Source organism: Salvia hispanica, chromosome 1 (assembly GCF_029641045.1).
Source record: "Salvia hispanica isolate PSC_SH4W2 chromosome 1, Shi_PSC_v1, whole genome shotgun sequence".
NCBI classification, from domain to species: Eukaryota; Viridiplantae; Streptophyta; class Magnoliopsida; order Lamiales; family Lamiaceae; genus Salvia; species Salvia hispanica.
In genome coordinates this window covers 3,123,814-3,147,385 of record NC_142692.1, presented here as the reverse complement: position 1 = coordinate 3,147,385, position 23,572 = coordinate 3,123,814, and the positions used below count along the sequence as shown (strand labels likewise).

The following is a 23,572-nucleotide window of genomic DNA, read 5'->3' as shown; positions in this document are numbered from 1 at the left end:
CTTCGTGTTGTGCAAGTTGTACAATCTTATTTCAACCTCATAACATATAATACTATTAATTCAATAAAATGGAAAAAATAGTGAATGTAAATTTCAAACTGTGCTTATTCACATTCAGATTAATTTTTTTTTTTTTCATTTTTCGAGATCAAACTTACCCTATAGAGAAATATTGGCATTGCATTATTATATTCCTAAATACTCCATTTCATAATACACTATTCACATCATACATAGAATACTACATTTCATAATACACTATTCACCTCATACATAATATACTACATTTCATAATACACTATTCACCTCATACATAATATACTACATTTCATAATACACTATTCAACTCAACTCAACTCAAAGACTAGACTTCATTAGCAAATGTTATTTTGCACTCCTATATGAGAGCTGTTCTCACTTCAAAAGAGGGATGTTCATCCTGTAATTAAATCAACAATAAGATGGAAATATCAAATACAGTAAAAAATAATGGGATTCGATCTAAAATATGACAAATTAACCCAATGCCTCTGTAACAACTCTTAAGTTGCATCAAAAAATATTTTACTTGAAGGATATATAGTATTTACTACTCCCTCCGTCTCGGCTAAGATGACACATTGCTTAGCCGGCACGGAATTTTAGGAGTTATTGGTTAAAGTGTTTAATTGGAGAGAGAGAAGGTGGATGTAAGTATTAAAGTAAAGAGATAAAGAAAGATGTATATTTTAATAGGAGTGAGAAAAAGTGGATGAGTGTATTAATTGGAGAGAGAAAGTTACCAAAAAAGAAAATGTGTCATCTTGGGACAAACTAAAAAGGAAAACGTGTCATCTTAAGCGGGACGGAGGGAGTAGTATTTTACAAGCTAGAAGAATGAACAAAAAATCTTCTTTTGTGTCTTGAGAATACAAATATGTGTGTGTGTGTGTGTTGTAACTAAACTTGAGGGAATCAAATGTAGGAGGTCTGACACTTATAAAACTCAAACTACAAGAAATTTTGTACTAATACAAGTTAATTATCTAGGCATATATCGTCTACGTTTCTTATAGCACGATATAAGATCTGATTCTGAAATAATCTTATGTAATCATTTCAGTGTTTTTTTAACCATATTCATCTTTAGATATATACTAGTTAAAGATGAGAATTAGAAATGACAAGCATGACAGAATAAACTCTAATCACCAAAACAGAACCAACAATATTACAAAAGAAATGCTGAAAACTTAAATAGATAAGTGAATACCTGAGTGGTGGCTAATTTATGATAATTGAAGGGACATGACGAACTTTGTGAAAATCCACACCCCCTTGACCTGATCCCCAAACCCTTTTCCTCAATCCTGGCACACCATAAATCACCAATTTTTGAAGAGTTTGAATGCTACTAAATCCTTCTGGAACCTTCCAGAAACGAGGACAACGACCAATAATTATTTCAGTAACAAGGGGCATGGCTCCTGGCTCCACTATCCACTCCCTCCAGTTTGGTAATCTATTTAGAGAAACCTTCTTGAGCAAAGGAAAACTGAATGCAGGACATGTCATCTTCTTCCCAAGAAATGATCTTGGCCCTAAATACAATTCTCTTAAAGAGGGAAGCTTTCCAAGAATCCCCATTGGATCATGCTCGATCTCGCAATCTAACAGTGATAACTTCACAATTTTTGAAGTCACAATGTCGCTTATGCACTCTTCTAGAAGGTTCCCTAACTTGACACAGATTCTCAAGGCATAAAGATTGGGACATGTGAATGCTTGCTTAAACTTCATCAACCCTTCTTCATTTGAAGTGAATTCACAGCCCTGTTTCATTGAAAACGTACAGTATGATAGCTTGTTCCACTTGGTGGCGATGGCATTCGTCAGAGCTGATAAGCTTTCATTGTCGCATACTGATGCTGATAAACGTCGTAGATTATTCGTACTTGTAATATGTTTCAATTCGTGCACTGAACTATCATAGCCTATTAGGCTCTCCAGCTCATCAACACAATCATCCAATTTCAATTGGTAATTTCCAACTTTTTCCATGTCATAGAGAGGAAGGAGCAAATGTTTTAATCTGGACATCTTGCTCAACACATTTGGAATTCGAACATTCCTAGACAGATATAAATCAAGGGTATCTAAGTAGGTCAAATTGCTTATAGAAGAGGGCAGGCTATCAAGTTCACATTCTCGCAGACGCAAATATCTAAGGTGAACAAGATCAGTGATTCCCTTAGGTAACCTTTTGTCCACAAATTTGAACCTCAAGATAACTAGACCTCTAAGCAACTTGAATTTCCGAAAGTCAACTATACATTGTGGGGGGAATTCAATAGTTTTCTTTTCAATATCACAAAGTATTTCAAGAGATCTAAGAAGCTTGCTACTATCATTTGCACAAGTGACAGTAAGCTCATCACGCTCTACCTGAACCTCTGTTTTGAAATGGATAGTCAAATGTCGTGTCTTTGCACGAGACAGAGCTTCCTGTAGTGAAGTACTAAACTTCCCACCTTGATAATCCAAGACTTGTACACCAAATTCCTCCTTTTCCCCCATTGATAAACATAGCTCTCTTACCACATCATGAAGTTTGCATGTCTTAAACTTCTGCTTGGGTATAACATCCTCAGTTTCAACTTGAACAATACACCTCGAAGCCAACTCACTTAAGTAGAGCTCTGCAGTGTCGGTTAAAGTTACACCATTTTCTTTAACATTCTCATCAGAAATCAGGCCTTGTGCTATCCACATCCTATATAGATCAGGAGCATATATGGTTTCATCCTCTTTAAGTCTACCCAAATAAAGAAAACACGGCTTCAAACAATAAGGTAGATCTTGATAACTCAGATTCAGCACTCCATCAATCTGATTTTCCTCTCCACCATGCCCCACACCTCTATATATAGATGCATTGATATTTTCATTCACCAACTCCCACTCTCCCACACAAGTTTTCTTACTCAAGACCCCTCCGAGTAAAGAAATTGCTAACGGCAAAAAACCACATTTTCGAACCATTTCTTTCCCAATTGTTATGACATTTTCTTGCAATGCAAATTCTGTATTGAAATCATGAATCTAAATCAACTAAAAGCATATAATGAGAATGATGAATTGAAGATACACGTTGAATCAGTGATGTACCTGGAATTTTCTTGTGTGGAAATGTTTTCTTTTTCAGTAATTCCCATGAATCCTCCAAATTAAGCAGGCCAAGCTCCACAGAGAATCCAATCTCTGCTACACTCTGTTTGCGCGTGGTCACCAAAATCTTGGTCTTCAAATTCTGAACAAGAAAGGCATGCTTGAGTCCATCCCAGTGACAAATTTCCCAAAGATCATCAAGCACAATCATGCATCGCTTCCCTCTCTGAATTTCACACAATTTCTCCACTAACTGTGTGTCGCACAGACTCGAAACGCCCTCCCCTTCCTGTGGATCTAGCTGCTTCATAGCATCCTCCAAAACCGATCGAATTTCACACTTCTGAGTAATGCAAACCCATGCGAAGGAATCAAATCGACCATTTCCAGCCTCAATCATGTGATTGTACACCTTTTTGGCAATGGTTGTCTTGCCTATACCGCCCATTCCCCACACCGAAATCACTCGATGCTCGTCGTCGTGGAGCAGGATCGAAACTAGCCTCTTCAGATCATCCTCTTTCCCAACAAAGCAATCTTCAATTTCGAAACTGGGGAAGGTCTTCCTCGCCCAATTTCGGATGCCTGCGGCGGAGCTCCCATCTCCGTCGACGATTCTACTTATGCCGTAAGCATTCATATCGCCGGAGACTCTAGCGAGCTCCGATTTGATGTACGAGATCTCCGAGCCTAGGCGGTGGAGCGAGAAGCAGAGGCGCAAAAACCTAAACCTGCGGAGGAATAGTTTAAAGCCGCGGCGGCGGCGTCCATCGGCTGAGATTCTGACGGCGTATTCTAAGATGACGCCTTCAGCTCTGTACGAGAGATCTCTGATCTGTGAGAGCCAATTCCGCACGGTTTCGCATTTGTGATGCCGTCTGTCGGCGTCTCTGAGGAGACACTTGATCTCTTTGAGCTGCGTTTGAAGCGCCTTCACCTTCCCGCCAACGCCGACTAACAGCCTGCCTTCTTCTACCAGCAGATCTCGTAGTGTTTCTAGAGCTACGGCCACGATTGCTTCCGCCATTGTTGATCCAGTTTGAGAATTTGAAATGGAATAGTAGAAGATAATTAGGTGGACAGTGTACTCTTCTACGTGGACTCCCTCCGTCCACGAATAAAAGACTCTTTTTTTTCATCCGTTCGAATAATAGTCCCAGTTCATTTTTTACTATAAACTGTAATTGGATCTCAGAGCATCCACAATGGCAAATAGGTCAGTCATAGGTCAGCCATTATCTCCCCTGCCACGTCAGCAACACTCAAAAAACCCCCTGCCACATCAGATTTAGGCCAGCCATAGGCCAGCCGCAATAAAAATAATTCAAAATACACTACATTTACGGAATTAAAATACGGAATTAAATGTACGACACATATACGGGAAAATTCATTAAATACATTTAAAAAAAGTTACATAGATTAAAAACAAATTACAAAAATGATAAAGAAAAAAAACTATCGCCGAGTCCTCCGTGCCCACAACTCTTCAATTATATCCTTCTGGAGTTGAATATGAGCTTCAACTTGGCGCATGTTGGCAAATTCCTTGAGGCGGCCGGCTTCATCGAGAGGTACCCCATGTCGTACACTAGGGGTGGCCGTTCCGTGGCTTGGACCGGCTTCATCGTCACTGACCCAACTAGTCAGTTGTACGCCTTCGTCTTCGACAATCATGTTGTGCATGATAATGCAGGCGTACATTATTTCGGAAACGCATCCGACATCCCACAAACGCGTGGGACCCTTAATTGCCGCCCATCGAGACTGGAGCACACCAAATGCGCGCTCCACGTCCTTGCGCGCCGACTCCTGTCGTTGCGCAAAGTAGGCCTTCCTTTCATCGCTTGTTTGTCGGATCGTCTTCCCAAAGACCGGCCACCGAGGGTATATCCCATCCGCTAAGTAGTAGCCCATATCATGTCGGTTGTCGTTGGCCACAAAAGAGACGGCTGGACCGACGCCCTGGACCGATGTGGAGGTACTCATCCCACATGTCTGTCGTGCCTCCGTAGGCCAACTGCCTGATTGCCGCCGTGCACTTTTGAATAGGTGTGTGGCCGGGTCTGCCAGCCGCATCGTGCCTGAAGCGGAAACACATATAGCGACGCTCCAATGCGTCAACGATGCGCATAAACAACTCCCTACGCATTCGAAAACGCCGCCAAAACATGTTGGCGGGAAAGCGCGGGTGCTCTGAAAAGTAGTCGTCGTACAGCCGCTGGTGTGCAGCAACGTGATCCCGCTCAATCACTGCTCGGTGGTGGATAACCGGCGGAGGGCGAGGTATCCCCTGCTGTTCCACCATACGCATGTACCGCTCCATCCCGCGGTCCATGTAGGCATTCATGGCCTCGTTCATCCTCCGCTCGTACTCCTCAGCATCACAACCACTACCGCCACCATCACCGCTACTACCCGCGTTACTCATCGCTAGAAAATGCTCTTGTACAGAAAGTTAGAGAGAGAGAAAACTCGTTAAAACAAGTGGTGCAAATGAAAATGAAACGAAAATCGCGTTTATATAGGATTTAAAAAAAAAAAAAAAAAAAAAATCGGAAATTGCCGCTGGCCGGTCGCTAGCCGATCGGGCCTCTGCAATGGTGGCCAGCGCATCGGCTAGCGCATCGGCCAGCGACGAGCGATCGGCCAGCCCACGCCGATGCGCTCGCCGATTTGCCGCTCGCCTACTGCAATGGTTCGGCTAGCCGATCGGCTAGCGCGACGAATCGGCTAGCCGGTCGCTAGCCGACCATTGCGGATGCTCTCAGAGCATCCACAATGGCAAATAGGCCAGCCATTCTCTCCCCTGCCACGTCAGCAACACTCAAAAAACCCCCTGCCACAACAGATTTAGGCCAGCCATAGGCCAGCCGCAATAAAAATAATTTAAAATACACTACATTTACGGAATTAAAATACGAAATTAAATGTACGACACATATACGGGAAAAATAATCCATTCCATTAAAAAAAAAGTACAAATATTTTAAAAAAAAAAATACATGATTTTTTACTAAAAAAAAGGGGCTTCAACACACGGGCCCCGCCGCTCTCACTCCTCGTCGCCGTCGCCGTCTCCGTCGCCGTCGCCGCTGCCGCTGCCGCCACCCGTGGTATCTGAGCCCACGTCGGAAGCCGCTAGCCGTGCCCTCGCGGCGGCTAAATCGGCACGCATGCTCCCGAGCATCTCCTGAAGAAACATCTTCTCCGTGGGGTCTATGGCGGCCCTCCACTCCTGTAACACCTTGTACATCTGATCCCGCGTATGGTTACGCGAATGGAGAGTGTACTCGAGTGGGGCGGGCGCGAGGGAGGCGGACTGGACCTCGCGGGGCGATAAGGGGGATCCGCCCCTCGCAGCTCGCTGCGCCCGCTTGTGGCCAATCGGGCGGGGGCGACCTGTAAATGAAGGAGGAGCCGGGAACTCCTCGACATCCGGGGGGAGGTCGTGGGATCCGCCGCTGCTGCCGCTATAGTCGCCGCTATAGTTCAGTCGCTGCTTCTTCTGCCACCCAGCGTCGCACCCCGCCCGGAACTTCTCGGAGTCCTTCAGCAACAAGAAGCACTCCCAGAAGGTGAACTCCTTATACTTCCCCTCCAAGGGGAACTGACTCGCGGCTATCCTCCGGGCGTCCTCCTCGTTCTGCCCACTCTTGAGCTGACGGAGGGCGTTGGCGTACAAATTCGCAAATCGGCCCACCGCGGCCCTGGTGCGCTCCCACCCCTTCCGGACCTCCTCGTTGCTGAAGTCCTTCCCCTGCGGGCAGTGCCTCCTATAGGCAGCTCTGATCTTCGCCCACATGTTGACGACCCGCTGCTCGTTCGCAACCAGCGGATCGTCGCACACCTCCAACCACCCCCTGGCCACCCCGGTGTTCTCATCCTCCGTCCACTTCCTCCGGGTCGGGGTGTGGTCAACAGCGGGCTGCGATGACTCGCCGACCGCCTTCGCCTTCCCCCTCGTCTTCTTCTTCGGCGCGGCCCGCCTCGCCGGAACGGGAGTATCCGGATCATCGAGATCGATCCCCATATCATGCAACGACAGAAGGTCGTCGCCAGTGAACTGCGTCTCCGCCGGGGTCGACGTGTGAGACGAAGCCGTCAAAAAATCAAGGGAGGGCCGATAAACCGCGTCCCCTCCCGGTGACCCCTGCACCCCCCCTGCATACCGGGATACATACCGTACTGCCCGCCGCTCCCCTGCCCCCCGCCCTGCCACATCATCCCCATCATCTGCTGCAGCATCATCTGCTGCTGCATCTGGGGCATACCCCCCCATCCGGGCGCTGACTGCCCGCCGCTCCCCTGCCCGCCGCTACCCTGGCCGCCCGTCATCCCCCACGGCATACCCCCCGGCATCCCACCAGACATACCCCCTCCCGGCGCACCAGCCATCATCCCCATCATCTGATTCCAAGGGATGTTAAATCCCGGGCCCATCTGCCCCCATCCAGATCCCACAGGTACTGTGGGAGTCTGAGAGCCACTCGTCGCCGGGCTGGACTCGTTGTTGTGATCCATCGCTCGATTGCTCTTGTACAGAAAGTTAGAGAGAGAGAAAACTCGTTAAAACAAGTGGTGCAAATGAAAATGAAACGAAAATCGCGTTTATATAGGTTTTTAAAAAAAAAAAAAAAAAAAAAAAAAAACGGAAAAATGCGCTGGCCGATCGCTAGCCGATTTGGCCTCTGCAATGGCGGCCAGCGCATCGGCCAGCGACGAGCGATCGGCCAGCCCACGCCGATGCGCTCGCCGATTTCGCGCTGGCCGATTGCAATGGTTCGGCTAGCCGGTCGCTAGCCGACCATTGCGGATGCTCTCATATTCGACTAACTCATTTAAATCACATTTCATTTAAAACTATTCCCTTCGTTCCATAATAGTAGAAACATTTTTTTCGAAGATTAAGAAAAGTTGGTTAAATAAAAGAAGAATAAAATAAGAAATGAAAAAGGTAAAGAGGTGAAGAGAGAGAAAAGTAAATAAGAAGAAATGTGTTGACTTTTACTAAAAGAGAATGACTCCACTACTATGAAACGGGGAAAATATGTAATTAGTACAATAAAAAATTAATTAGTAAAATAAAAGAAATAGATAAACTATGAGAAAAAAAAATTGAAAGTATTTTCTTAAAAAAATAAGATAATTTTTGTGGACACAAAATAAATACACTAATTTTTGTAATAAATTGATTGTTTTAAAAACTTAGTTTGTTAAACATGAGCGTTGTTATCAATAAAATAAATTGCTTTTATAAATAAAATGGATAATTGTTATTTATATTAACTTTTAGTTGAATTTTAGTTAGTGTTACAATTTTTAAAATAGAAATAAAATTGTTGTTATTCGTGTGTAACTACGAACTCGAGTCCTAGTCAAATTTGACAAGTGTAGTATTTGTGTGAGACTTTAAAATGTTCAAAAGACCCTCAATTTTATTCCTCCAGTTGAGAGTTTTGCAATTTGCATATACTTCATCTTGGAAATATATATTCATTAAAGTAGAAACAAAATAGATTGGCAATTGTTCTACAAAATACATGGATACACAACCTTATTTTCTGTATTTTTTTAAATTTTATTCTCTTTTGTTTTTGGTGGAGCCTTATGAGGAGGATTCTAGATAAGAAGATATTTAATTTATTGGTCATGGTGGGATCACGCAAAGATAATACTTGTTGAGGTATGCTGTCGGTGTATTAATGTCTTGAATTGCCAAATTGCAGTATAGATTATTTTATTTTTTTAATTCTAGGAGATTAAGTTGATCTCATTTATGGGAATATCAAGTTGATACGAGTATCATTTCTTACCATGTGTATGGTACTATGGTTCTTGTTTTCTATGAAATAATGGATAATTTATGAGAAAGAAATAGAAAAAAAATGATGAAAGTATTTTCATAAATAAAAACACCAATTTTAGTAGACCGACGGATATGATTGTAATTATCAATTAAACTAATTATTCATAAAACTTAAAAATAATTTTATAAATAAAAAATTATTTAAACCATTCTAGTTGACTTCTTATTATAGTTATTCTAAAACCAAAATAAAAAATGACCCTGTCAAACTTTAATGTGCTTTGTGCGTGTGTGTGATCATTTAAAATTAGACATGTGCATGTCTGTGTGCGACGCTTTAAAATATTCAAAGATAACAGTTATTAACACCTCAGTTGTGCCTCAAATTCCTTTTAGCAAGATTTATACATAAAAATAGAAGAAAAAAATTGTCATATTAATGTTTTCACATTACTTGCGTATTTTTTCCAACAATAAATATGGATACAACCTTATTTACTATACATAAAAACATGATTCCATGAATTTAAAACATAAATTATGAAGTAAAAGAAAAACATAGGGTTATTTGCCTATAAATACATAAACTTTAAATTTTGAATATAAATACATGAACTTTTGATGTTTCTGATTTTTCTCCAATATCCCAAATCAAAACACATGTGACAATCAAAATTACACCAACATTTGTGTATTAACTAATAAAATAATAAATTTTAATTCCACGTAAGCATCTTTTGTGGACCACACTATTCATGCTTATTCTTGTCGAGCTCTTCACGAAGGCTATTGGGATATTGGGATATTGGGATATTAGTGTGTTTTGATTGCCACATGTGTTTTGATTTGGGATATTGGGATATTAGTGTGTTTTGATTGCCACGTGTGTTTTGATTTGGGATATTGGGATATTAGTGTGGTCCACATGTGTTTTGATAACCAACAATTTACAAAAGAAATGCTGAAAACTTAAATAGATGAGTATTTACCTGAGTGGAGTACTATATATTTCTAACATCACCTGGCGAGGAGATACTGTTCGGAATTTCTATGTAGCCTTTTATGGATTGAGACTAGAGAAGGAGATGTGAAGTGTCTAGAGCCTAGAACAATTGTCATCGCGCTCGATAAGATTGAACAGCTTGCACAAGATGAAGAACGGGATTTGATTCTCAGAGAGCATCAGATCAAGCTATTGGCTGTTGATCATCAGTCCGTTTGTAAGTGGATTAATATGATGTCACGCAAACTTGCCAAGTAGTTGGATGATGAAACAACCATCAAGAAGAAGCATTCATACGAACTGAGATCGAGTAAGAGTATCAGGCATATCATTGTAACATCTTCTTGCTTCAACTTCAACTATAGCCCTTCAGCTTCAACTGTGGTTATAGCAGTGGCATACATTTGAACATTGTCGAGAGGGTTATTTTCATGAAGCAGAAGGTGCATATGGCGCAGCTTGTGGCGTTCCATGGCCTTCAGATGTTCCTTATCGCGATGATAAGGACCTATAGCGATCACATCAGGTTCAAAAGCTTTCGAGTTTAGATTGCGTAACTGTCGATGGACTTTTTGTATTGAGCATTTTGGAGGTGTATTGGAGAGTTCAACAAATTTTGCTTCCAAGTTGGAAGCAAAACTGGCTAAACTCTCTCGTACTCCTCCAAAATGCTCAATATACAAAGTCCATCGATAGTTACGCAATCTAAACCACAAAGCCTATGAACCTAATGTGATTGCTATAGGCCCTTATCATCGCGATAAGGAGCATCTGAAGGCCATGGAGCACCACAAGTTGCACTATCTGGACCTCCTCCTGCTTCAAGAAAATAACCCACCTAGCAACGTTCAAATGTACGCCAGCTCTGTAGCCACCGTTGAAGTTGAAGCAAGAGGATGCTACAATGATTTGCCTGATACTCTTACCCGATCTCAATTTATACATATGCTTCTTCTGGATGGATGCTTCATCATCCAACTAATTCGCACATTTGCGTTACATTTTAGTCAAGATATTGATCCTATCTTAAAAATGGACTGGATGATCAACAACCTGCAACATGATCTGATGCTCTTTGAGAATCAAGTCCCGTTCTTCGTATTGTGCAAGTTGTACAATCTTATCGAGCCCCTTAGCATATTATAATTCAATACAATGGAAGCAAAAATACTAAATGTCAATTTGCGTACTGTGCTTATTTACATTCAGTTTATTTTTTCCATTTTTCGAGATCAACTTTAAAACTTATCCGTTCTAGTTACCACCTAGTTATCCGTTGGCAATGCATTATTATATTCTTAAACATTATATGCGCAAAATGTCGATGGAAAATTAAAAACGATGAGGTTAAATAAGATAGCCCAACAATAATACTCCATATGCTAATACAATATATCAAGAAAAGCAATTCTCAACCACAAAAACAGTTGGGCGAGCGAATCGTGGATACAAAACAAACATTATTACTAATAATAGATAAAAGGGCAAAAAAGCATTCAGAAAACTAATTTCATGTGTAAGACCATATTGTTTAAGAGCTACGGGCTTGTTCACTATGCATGAGTGGGTTCTCAAGATATGAAACAAGAGCAGAAATACGATTGTTGGGCCCACCTAATTGACAACTTAATGGGGCGTTCAGTTAATAAGAATTGGACTGCAGTTTAGACCCAATTTTTTTTGCCATTTATTTTTTGCTGCTTTTTTCGGGACAAAGTTATTGCTTTGCCGTTAACACCACTAGTTTTACCATCCGTGCTATGCACGGGCCAAGTTATCTTTAAAAAAAATCAAATATATTTTTTAAAAATATAATATTGTTGAATTTTTTGCAATTTAAGAATAAAAACTACTGAAATATTGTTTGTATAAATATGATTATTAACATTTCAAAAAACATACTTTTACTTCTAAATATATTAATTTATCGATCCACTTTAACAGAAAGATATGAGGGAAAAAAATATAAACATCCTTCAAGAATAACTAATATAGAGAAAACAATTATTGGTAATAAACTAATACCGACTAAGTGGTAGTTTTGACCATGTAAATGGCAAATAGGCGATGAATGACAGATGTTCAAACTATTATCAATTTTTTCAACCATAGAGGTAAATCAAAACATCGACTTATATGAACGAATGTTTTTAGAGTAGTGAGCACTTTTCAAATTATTAGAGAACATCAACCGAAGATGATCTTAGGAGGACATATCATCTTTAGGAATCTCAACATTCTCAATCATATAATAAAGTGAATATTTTCAATTTTTGGTTTATTTAGTTTCTCAAGACGTTCCTCGTACCAAAATAATGCACCACAATGTGAACAGAAGAACAAAGCATCACCATTATGTGAATAGTGTGCAAATAAAAAAATGAATGCCCATAAAAAGTCAAATTATTTACATATTTCTATAACAAAATAGCAAATCCATTTTAACAATATGCGGATTTAAATATTATTATAGTTGAATGCTCCAAATAGTTATGAAAGTAATAATTACTAATATTTAATACAAAGGATTATAAAAAATACCTCCATTTTAATTTAGTTACGACGAAACAAAATTAATCTCGCTCACAATAGGTGAATCACGTCATCACGAACAAAATCATCTATAATAATAGGGCTTTCAACGAAACCACCAACACCGTAAGATAAAAAAATTATTATTAGTAAACCAAATTAAATAAAAGATGTCTCGCTTTCTGTTTTAGTTTGTCCCACTAAAAGTGTCACAATTCCATTTTTAGAAAACTAGTATCACGCCTGTGCTATGCACAGATTAATATATTTTTAAAATATTAATTTTCAATAGTAAATTAATTAAATAATATCAGAATCAATATTAACAATGAACGTAACAATTTTTGTTATATGAGAATAAAAAATCTATACAAATTGAAGCATAATAAATTTGAAACAAATAACATTATATAATGTTTAAACATTAAATCATGGAGTAGGAAGATAAAAATCTATTACAATAAAGAATTAAACCTCCCACTCACTCCACGTACTTAGGGCCCAATTCTAATTCCATAATCAATCTTGCATATTCATCTGCTTGCTTCTGAATATTTGACAGCTTGTTCGCGGAGGCACTTATTGTAATAACCTACAATTAATTATATTATGAATTATGATGATCGAGAGTCAGTGTATAAACATTAATAAATCTCACTTCTCACACTAAAACTGTACTGTAAGAAATGCATACACCAATAGGAGAAATCCAATCACCCATTTTTTTTTATTCTCCAAGGAGATCTGTTCGGTCAAATATATAAGTAGATTAATAGGGCACCAAACTCTGATCTGCATAGGACAATCCTAAATCACTCTTCCCAGTTTCGCTATCTACGACCATTGATTTCACCATGTGCGGCGCGGCACGATTTATCAAATGCTCACACTCTGCCTTGGACTATCAACAAAAGATCGAGCAGTCAAACGAAAATCTATATCACGTCAAAGGAGCAATAATGTAAACTGCAATTAGATTCAAGAAATTTTCCATAAAACACATGCATCGCTCTAAAGCAATGATAATCTAGGATTACAGAAATAATGAATTAAAAATGATTTAAAATGAAATTCAAATAACATAAACACATTGAAATTAAACAATGGGGCATTTAAACTAAAATGTTTGCATGCCTGTCCCCGTGTGTGATCCTTAATTCCTTATATTAGTATTAATTATAAGCCTCTGCTACAAATATAAATTATAAATCTTTTACATCAAAAGTAATTAAACACTATGTTGAGTACTAATGAGTAATTATGTCTCATGAAATTGGATATTTTGTTAAAAGCTCAAGAAAATAAATTTAGATGTAATTTATTTAAATTTCGTATAATCAACATTGATGAGGATTTAACATGTAGATGTAATCAACTATTTTCACTAATATCAGTACATCCAAATCTCCAACTCTATATTGTATACAACATCTCCAATCCTAACATCTTCTCTAAAATGTTGCTGTAACTTGAACCTCATGTGATTCAATCAAAATTCAATTAGAGTTAAAATCAATCAAATAACTTGAACTCGCTCAAAATCCTATTCGCAATTCTAGCTCCTAAGCAAACTAATTAAAACGAATATATAAAAAAACTCACCAAAAAATTGTGGTAGATGAAAGCTCTAGGCTCCCACGATACACCTCCGTCCTCTGTTCTCCTCTTTCCCCCAATCCTTCACCTCCATTGCTACTACCACCACAAAATCAAATGGAAAATGCGCATCACCAACACATCGAACTAAACCGCGAATAAAATTAAATAAAAGAAGAAATTACTCGTCTAAAATCATGCGATTGATACGGATATATCCACAAATATCCAATATCTCTATTATTTAGTTTAGTAGTATTATTTAGCATATCTTTCCATATATTCTTAGTATCTTTATTTCTAGTTCCCTAAGTCAGAATAGTCTTATAAATATGAGATATTGTAACTTTCTATGACATTCAAGAGAATCAAATTATCTTATTTTCCGTTTATCGTATTTTAATTTCTTTGTTTGGTTTGATCGACGGGCAAAGCTCCCGCGACTACCGTTTATCCCTAAATTTGATGCCGGATTGATCGACGGGCAAAAGCTCCCGCGACGTTCGACGCGAATTATCCGAGTTAAGGAACTTCATCCTTAACAGCGATTCAGTCTTATCGGCGATGAATCCTCTTTCGAGCCAGCAGGAACAGGTAATCCAAGTTCAAGCAGCATTAATAGCAACACCGCAGCCAAAGGATTACAAATATTAGAGAACAATATGCAACATTATGCCACTAACTATACCACTCATGCACTAACTATGGAAACTAAATAATTGGCTCTAAATCAAAACACGTTCTCTTCAACATTCATGTTTATATATAAATAATAATATCTATTTTAAAAAGGCATTATTCTAAATACCCAAAACTCTCCTTATTTCCCGAAATACCCTCAAAACTCCCCTTTTATATATTGTATAGATTATATCTCACAACAATATAAATATTATTTTTTTCTTTCTACCTAACACACAAAATAAACCTCCTAAAATTTCGTGCAGTCCCCCAAGTGTTACATTTTTTACGGGACAGAGAGAGTAATTCTTTTCATAATATGCAAAAAAATCGAAATGTACTTAATTAAGTTGTAAGAAATAATATAATAGTAGTTCAACTAAAGCATAACAGAATTATAAAATATTATACTATTATAGTATAAACTTCCAAACAAAAGGGCGGAAAATAATTTATACACCTACCCAAATACAATAGAATAACTCAATAGCCCATTCAAAATTAATATGCATAGCCCAAACTTTCTAAAAAGTGAAAAGGCCGAACACATAAGCCCAATTCAAAATAAAATTCGAAATTGGTCACTATAAATCTATAATCATATTGCAGCTAATTAAACTAATTAGACTAAGTTTACCAAAATTAATACACTTAGTAATTTTAAAGTATAATTTATACCGCGTATAAAAACAAAAATCCTCATTTCTCCCGATTGCTGGCCCATCTAATTGACAACTTAATGGGGCGTTCAATTAATAAGAATTGGGCTGCAGTTTTGACCCAATTTTTTTGGCCATTTATTTTTGCTGTTTTTTTCGGGATAAAGCTATTGCTTTGCAGTTAACACCATTTCAGCAAAATGAGAGTTTGAAGGACACAAGAGACTTTTGGCACTCAATTTTGGACACGGTCTACGATGTTGCTCCAGTTAGCACCATCTTGTCAATAAATGCAAATTGGGTTATTATGGGTGCAACCGTGCAGGCCGAACTTCTATTGTAGGGCCTGGCATAGTTGAATGATGCATAATGAACATCAGTTTTTGGTAAGAAATAGAGCCTACTCACTATCTCATGTATAGAAGAATAGCTGAAATCTAGAGAAAATTTTGAATGCGTGATGGTAAAAAAGATAGAAAGAGAATGGACTATAAGCTACAAATGCATATATTTATAGTAAAAAAAAATTAAGTCCCTCTTCTAGAAATTTATATTTATAATCTAGAAAATATTTTATTCATAAATTTTGAAAATACATCGATTGTTTTCTATAGTATTGAAAAACTAATGTGCATGCGCACCAATAAAGTGGAAATATTCATAAATTAATATTTTCGAAATATATAGTACTACTTTAATTGGGTTTTCAATTGTCAATTACGTCTCAAAACATAATGCTGTAATATCTTCATTTCCGAATCTTCTACTTAAACAAATTCGTATATTAACTGTTGGACAATTGTGACTTGAGAGTGTAACAATGTATTTTTCCAATAATAAAATTATTTAAATATTTTGCAAGTGAATTAAATTGATGTCAATGAATAGTTTTATGCAAACGGCCTCTCAATTGATCACTCGCCATTATAAAAGGTGGCATATTATAAATTACGTATGGCCTCAATTGATATCTTAATACTCCTTCAAAGAGATATCTTAGAAGGATTTAATCATTAAGCTAGTGAGTGAGTTTGATCATAGATAGGATACAATGAATAGCTAGTTTTTGGTGTATGTTTGTAGAGCTTTGTGTTCGAGTTGGATGCTCTGTTATAACTGGTTTATAATTGCGATCAATAAAGCTCTCTCATTCTCTCGTGGACATAGGTTCCAAGTAATCGAACCACGTATATGCAGCGGCGGAGCCAGAATTTTAACAGTGGAGGGTCCAAATTACCATTAAAATATATTAAGTGTGTTTAGTGCTAACAACATGGAAACAATTCGAACGTGAAAAATATAAAAAACCGTAGATGAGAAATGGATGATGAGAAAACTAATTAGCGAATAGATTTTTTAGAAAAACTATTTTATCACATAATTTGATAGTATTTATAATTAGATCAAAGAATTATTATCTACTAGTATAATATTTTGTTTAATAAAGAGCATCACATTAAAATTGATTTTATTAATATTATAATATTTAACAATATTTATGAAATCAAAGAATTATTTTATCTTCTTAAATTATAAAAACCATTCTTTATGATTAAAATGATTTATGTACAAAATTACTAGTGAAACAATCAATAAAAGTTACTAAAGTGAAAAAACCCATAAGACATAAACAAAGAGGAAAAAATTAACAAAATTTACTGATATGAAAAATAAAAAGTTACAATGAATCAGTAACTCTAGATTGGAGTCGAACTTGGTACTAAGAGGCTGAATATCAATCCAATTACGCTACCACTTCATATTTAAAACAATAATTATATATAAAATATATAGTAAATATTGAAATGGGTGAGGGGCCCAAGGGCCCCCCTGGCCCATCGTGCCTCCACCACTGCGTATATGTCCGGTGTATTTTCACTCTTTGTATTTTCACTCTTTGCATTTTGGATGCTCTGTTGTGACTGGTTTATAATTGCGATCAATAAAACATTTTTCTCATAAGTATGTAAATATGTGAAGTTAAAATTTCAATTTTTTAAAAATTATTTCAAAATAATTAATATGTAAGGATAATTTGTTTCAAATCAATTAATATTTATAAACTGATGTTCACTATAAAATATAAATTTATCACTAACTGATTGATTATTTGAATGGATACTTATACCATCTCCAATAGTACTGGAAAACCTAAAATGCAGTAGAAAAACACCTCCAATAATACTGCAAAACCAATCCTATTATAGGTTTTTGAAGAAAAAATACCTATATCTAGGTTTGCACTAAAAGTATACCAAAAACACTTTTTGTAGTTTGAGTGATTGCATTCAAGTCCAAATCAATTTATATTTATCGAAATAGAAGAAGAGAAGGTAGAAAAATTAAAATACTGAGATTGAAAAACTTACACAGACATTTCAGCGGCGTGATGAAGAAGTTTGAAGTAATAACCTAATCCAATTTTATTCATATTTGATTAGTTATAAAAATAGTGGGCTGGCCTATATTATTATTATTATTATATTATTCAACATATTTAAAAAAAATCTATTATTTTAAGAGCCGTTACTTTTCAATACAGAATCAAAATGTGAGTTTAGATGGATTAAAAACTTATCGGTGCACATAAATATTTTTATATAGTATTTTATTTGTAATTAAATTTTTGAATATTATAATTTATTATTTAACAAATAATAGATTTCATATTTAGTTATATTAATTAATAAATCTTACTATATTATACTTATTTAATTTAAGATATCGACAAAGTGTCATGGGTTAGTGTGTAATTTTAGATAAAATATATAGGTAAGATTGAAAAGTATAAAAAGTTAGTGGGTAATGAATATTCTTTTAGGTTTGAGTTTAGTGTAAATGGTTGGAGTAAAATCAATGTTTTGTGTGACATTTACACTAAAATAGGTTTGAGTTTAGTGTAATGGTTGGAGATGCTCTTAGTCACATTGCTTTTTGCGAAGACGTTGGAAAATGTCAACCATCATTTGTTGATGAACGTAATAAAATAATAAATTATGTTTATTTCATGTCATCTGAACATAAAATTTAATGGTCGAAATTTTTTTGATCTTTGGTAATTTTATTAACTTTATTATAATTTTTACAATTTGTGGAGTAATATTTATCTCAACTTTTAGTAATTGTGTCAATTATATCTTAAATATTTAATTTATTAATCCGATTTCAATCTTTTCAACTTATTTCAATTTGATTATTAATGATTTTATCAATTTTATTATAATTTTTACGATTTGTCAATTGTATCTCAAACAAAGAAACTGATATCATAAACCTCAAGTTGGACATGGATTTGAAAAGTGATTTTGAAGAATGATTGAAATAAATTAAAACTATAGTACTACTATGGTTCACTCATCTACATCTTTTAATACAAAATTAGTAAAATTAAATATCATTATAGAAAATAAACTATTATAAATATTGTTAGTGAAGTATAGTAGTACACTATATGAATGTATGTTTGAGAAGGGACTAAGAATGATTTCGACACACGTACATTAGTAATATAATTAGCATTTCATATGGAGTACTATATATTGAAAGAAACATGATATGCTATAATATTGCCAAAAAGGCAAAATCTATTTCATATATATTCGTACAATTTTCACAAGAAATTACCTTATAAATACGAGAACAATGTGGGTAGAATAAACATTAGGTCACCATGTCTATTTCTAACAACTATAATCGTTTCATTAATAGGAGTATTTTCTTATTTGTTTTGGTCGTCTCAATCGACTTAGGACTTTGCATAGATTCCATAGTGAATGTGAACGCGACACTCAGTAAAGCTCGTTTCTTACCGGCGGTGGCAACATGGTACGGCAGCCCCACCGGATCAGGAAGTGGTAATAGTAGTACTATAACCTAATTTAAATTATTTTAATCGAATGTGAATATGTGAAATTGTGAATTTATTTTGTGATTTTGTAGGTGGAGCTTGTGGTTTGGAAAATGATGTGATAAATGCCCCTTATTACGGCATGATTTCTGCCGGTAATGCCAATTTATTCCGTTCTGGTGTCGATTGTGGGACTTGTTATATGGTACTATTCAAATTTATTTTTGAGAGATTGAAAAATATTTATTTTTATAGTATTATTTTTTTTAATATTATTTTTAGGTGCGATGCAGAGATCATCCAGCTTGTTCAGGATCTCCAATTCATGTGACAATTACAGACGAATGCCCTGGCCTTTGTAATAATGAACCTTTTCACTTTGACTTAAGTGGTAAAGCTGTTGGTTATTTAGCAAAACCTGGTCATGAAGAAGAGTTAAGAAAAGCAGGAAGGATCAACATTCAATATACAAGGCAACTCTCTCTCTCTCTCTCTCAACTTGATTCCTATAATTATTAGGGTTAGAGTTTTATCCAAAACAAATAGTATAATCATGACTTGGTAAACAATTTATTGTGTTTATCTTGCTATATTAGTGATGACTTGCAAGTTTATATTTCCTTACTTCTTGAATTGAATATGGTTATGCAGCGTGAGATGCCACTACAAGGCTCATTTAGCAGTGAAGATCGACGCGGGATCAAACCCTTACTATCTATCCATGGTTGTGGAGAATGTGAATGGAGATGGTGAAATAGATCGAATTGAGATCATGGGACAAGGTTTGCAATCATGGGGATGGAGGGATATGCAACGTGATTGGGGTGAGACTTAGAAATTTAATGTGCCTAGTGGAACCACCGGACCCTTTTCAATTAGGTTTACAGATCGCAGCTCAAGATCAGTTGTGGCTTATAGGATCATACCAGCAAATTGGGCTCCTGGAAAGACATATTATTCGGGAACTAATTTCCTTTGATTTTGGATCGTTGGAGTTTTAAATGTATGAAGTTTATAGTTTTTGATCATGATGTAATCATATTTTATACATAGATCTTATAAAGTCACATGGAAGTTGGTTTGAATAATTCAGAAAAAGGTCTTGTTGTCTAACGATCATTAAATCAGAAACACTGTATCATTATAGCATACAATGCCATTCCTTATAATTGGAAAATTGGAAGACAATAATATATTTTTTCAATATATGTTTTGATTATACTATTATCACAAGTTTAGATTATTAGTCACTTAATTAGTTAATTACATTGCTGTCTGTTTGGAAATGCCGGCGTTGGAAAATGTCAACCCTCTTTGTTGTTGAACGTGATAAATTAATAAATCATGTTTATATTTAGTTATTTACTACTATTAAACTATCACACCATTGGGGCAGGCCCATAAACTCACAGATTTAGTTGTTTTATCTTTTAATAATTTTAATAACTCTAACAAATAAAAAATAGAGATATTGGTCCCTAAATTTAGGGACTTTGGCATAATAATGGTAACTATTTTCACGAATTTTAAAATCTGTCTAAAATGTTACTACACATTTTACATTCCATGTGTTAATTCCAACAACGGGCCATCATTATATTCGACTAATGCACGTAACTTTTTTCATATAATACTTGACACAATGAAATCAATGTACATTGCTACGTAATTTTTTGTTCCACTTGTCATGAACTTAAATAGTGGTCTAAAATATCATAAACATTTCACGGTTGTACGTAAAATAAGTTTTCTCAGAAATATCTTATTTGGATTAGATTGAGAAATAACATTTTGTAATATTTTAAAACAATTTAAAAGGTTTTAGAAAATACCAGAATTATGCCAAAATTCAAGGTTTTTAGTACCAATATTCCTAAAAATTAGTACATCGCTTATGTTTTTTTTATATATATATGTAGCTATCTATAAAACTTAGCTTATCTTTATTTTTTAATAAGTTTCTTTCGGTGTAATTAAGTCTAATTTTTCACTAACAATACCTATTAAGTAGTGGGTTTTTTTCTGTTTATCTTAGGAGTATATTTTATTAAACTTTGCACTTGTTTCATTCATTATACCGAGTCAAGACCATTGTTAGTGGACGAAGGTACAATATGAATGTAGAAATTATATGGAGTAATTTAAATTTATTGCAATTATAATCACTTTTCAAATCCACGTCCAACTTCAGGCTTAGCAACTTTCTTTGTTTTTTCAATTACTTTAATTGATAAAGCATATGAGTGAAATTTGTAAGTATAATCAACAAAAAAGAAAAAGCCAAATCAATAGTACATTTGTAAGAAGTGACTAATTAGGTATTGAAATACTATATAAAATGGATTTACTGAAAACTGAATAATGCTATACCATCCTAGATTTGAGAAGGTATTGAAGAACGTATACAATAAATTATAATTATATAACTTGCATTTCATATACTATATATGGAAAACAAATATGACATACTATTGCCAAAAACCCTTTCCGATATATTCATACAATGTTGATAAGAAATTACCGTATAAATACGATTACTAGGTAGGTAAAACAAACATTAGGGTCACCATGTCTATTTCTATCAAATATAATCGTTTCATTAATATTTTATTATTGATTTTGGCCGTTTCAAACGACTTATGCCTTTGCATGCATTCCACAGTGAATGTGAATGCGACACTCAATAGAGTTGGTTTCTTACCGGCGGTGGCGACTTGGTACGGCAACCCCACCGGAGCAGGAAGTGGTAATAATATAATTTTAAATTTATTTTCATTGAAGAGTCACACTTTGACTGGGCACGGGTTTTAAGAAATGTAAAGAAAAGTTGGTTGAAAAAGTTAGTGGAATGTGGAACCCACTTTTTTATATTGGTTTTATAATAAAATGTGAGTGAAATGAGTTAGTGGAATGTGGAACCTATTACCATTTATGGTAAAAATGAAGTGTTACTCTTAATTGGGGACGGACTGGAAAAGTGTGACCCTTAATCGGAGACGGAGGGAGTAATATATATGAAAATGTGAATTTGCTTTTGTGATTTTGTAGGTGGAGCTTGTGGTTTGGAAAATGATGTGATAAATGCTCCTTACCACGGCATGATTTCGGCCGGAAATGGCAATTTATTCCGCTCCGGTGCCGGCTGTGGGACATGTTATATGGTATTATTACAAATATATTTTTCAGAGATTGAAAAAAGAATTAATTAATTTTTTTGATACTATTATTGTTATTACGATTACTCCATTTATAGGTGAGATGCAGAGATAATCCAGCTTGTTCGGGATATCCAATTCATGTGACAATCACAGACGAATGCCCTGGCCTATGTAACAATGAACCTTTTCACTTTGACTTAAGTGGAAAAGCTTTTGGTTCTTTAGCAAAACCTGGCCATGAAGATCAGTTGAGAAATGCAGGAAGGATCAACATTCAATATGTGAGGTAATCTTTTTTCTTTAATCTCTTTTTCTCTATCACTCTCATGTTGAATATGGAGCCGGAAAGAAAGTGAATTAGTCCGGGTAAACAATTTATTTGTTTGTATGTTACATATGCGATGACTTGTATGTTTATTTCCAACACCTTGAACTGAATATGGTTATGCAGAGTGAGATGCCACTACAGGGCTCATATAGCAGTGAAGATCGACTCGGGGTCAAACCCTTACTATCTAGCCATGGCTGTGGAGAATGTGAATGGAGATGGTGAAATCGATCGAATTGAGATATTAGGTCAAGGTTCGAAATCATGGGAGGCTATGCAACGTAACTGGGGTGAGACTTGGAAATTTAATGTGCCTAGTGGAACTATTGGACCATTTTCAATTAGGTTCACAGATCGCAGCTCAAGAACAGTTGTAGCTAATAGACTCGTGCCGAGAGATTGGACTCCCGGAAAAACATATTACTCAAGAATTAATTTCCGTTAATTATCGAATGCAATGTTTGTTGTTTAACATCCTTGTCTTGGACTAGTACTTTTTTGATGAATGCTAGCATTATAAAATAAATGCAAGTTAGGATACAAAAATGTGTGTTAATAATTAATATATTAGGGTGAGACTTATTAATCATTTTAATTAATTATAAATTAAAGAAATTGGATTTTGTTTACAAGTAAATGTGATGAAATGGTGTGGAAATTGGACTAATGATTCAGAGAAATCGGTGTTTTGATTGAAGATAAATGAAAATTCATAAGTATATAGAAGATGGATTTAAGTTGGAAGCAATAAAAAAGAACCCTATTACTTTGTAGTGAATATTGATTTATTACAATTTTGTCGTAACATTTTT

General features: G+C 36.0%; 3 protein-coding genes across 3 annotated transcripts; 2 read left to right on the top strand and 1 right to left on the bottom strand.

Moving 5' to 3' along the window:
• Positions 1–160: 160 nt before the first annotated feature.
• Positions 161–4,218, bottom strand: LOC125218068 (putative disease resistance protein At1g50180). The gene is made up of 3 exons (XM_048119664.2): positions 3,148–4,218; positions 1,253–3,062; positions 161–439 (listed from the first exon to the last, which is right to left on the bottom strand). Exons 1-2 carry the CDS (start codon positions 4,172–4,174, stop codon positions 1,264–1,266), a joined length of 2,826 nt encoding a protein of 941 aa, XP_047975621.1. The 5' UTR covers positions 4,175–4,218; the 3' UTR covers positions 161–439; positions 1,253–1,263.
• Positions 4,219–14,651: 10,433 nt separating this feature from the next.
• LOC125221438 (expansin-B4-like) lies at positions 14,652–20,109 on the top strand. The gene is made up of 6 exons (XM_089062255.1): positions 14,652–14,681; positions 15,609–15,766; positions 19,136–19,281; positions 19,367–19,479; positions 19,557–19,747; positions 19,926–20,109. The coding sequence occupies exons 1-6, from the start codon at positions 14,652–14,654 to the stop codon at positions 20,107–20,109; spliced, it is 822 nt and encodes a 273-aa protein (XP_088918381.1).
• Positions 20,110–21,923: 1,814 nt separating this feature from the next.
• LOC125221439 (expansin-B4-like) lies at positions 21,924–23,137 on the top strand. Its single transcript, XM_089062219.1, has 5 exons — positions 21,924–22,020; positions 22,323–22,435; positions 22,528–22,718; positions 22,884–23,014; positions 23,106–23,137. The coding sequence occupies exons 1-5, from the start codon at positions 21,924–21,926 to the stop codon at positions 23,135–23,137; spliced, it is 564 nt and encodes a 187-aa protein (XP_088918345.1).
• Positions 23,138–23,572: the final 435 nt, after the last annotated feature.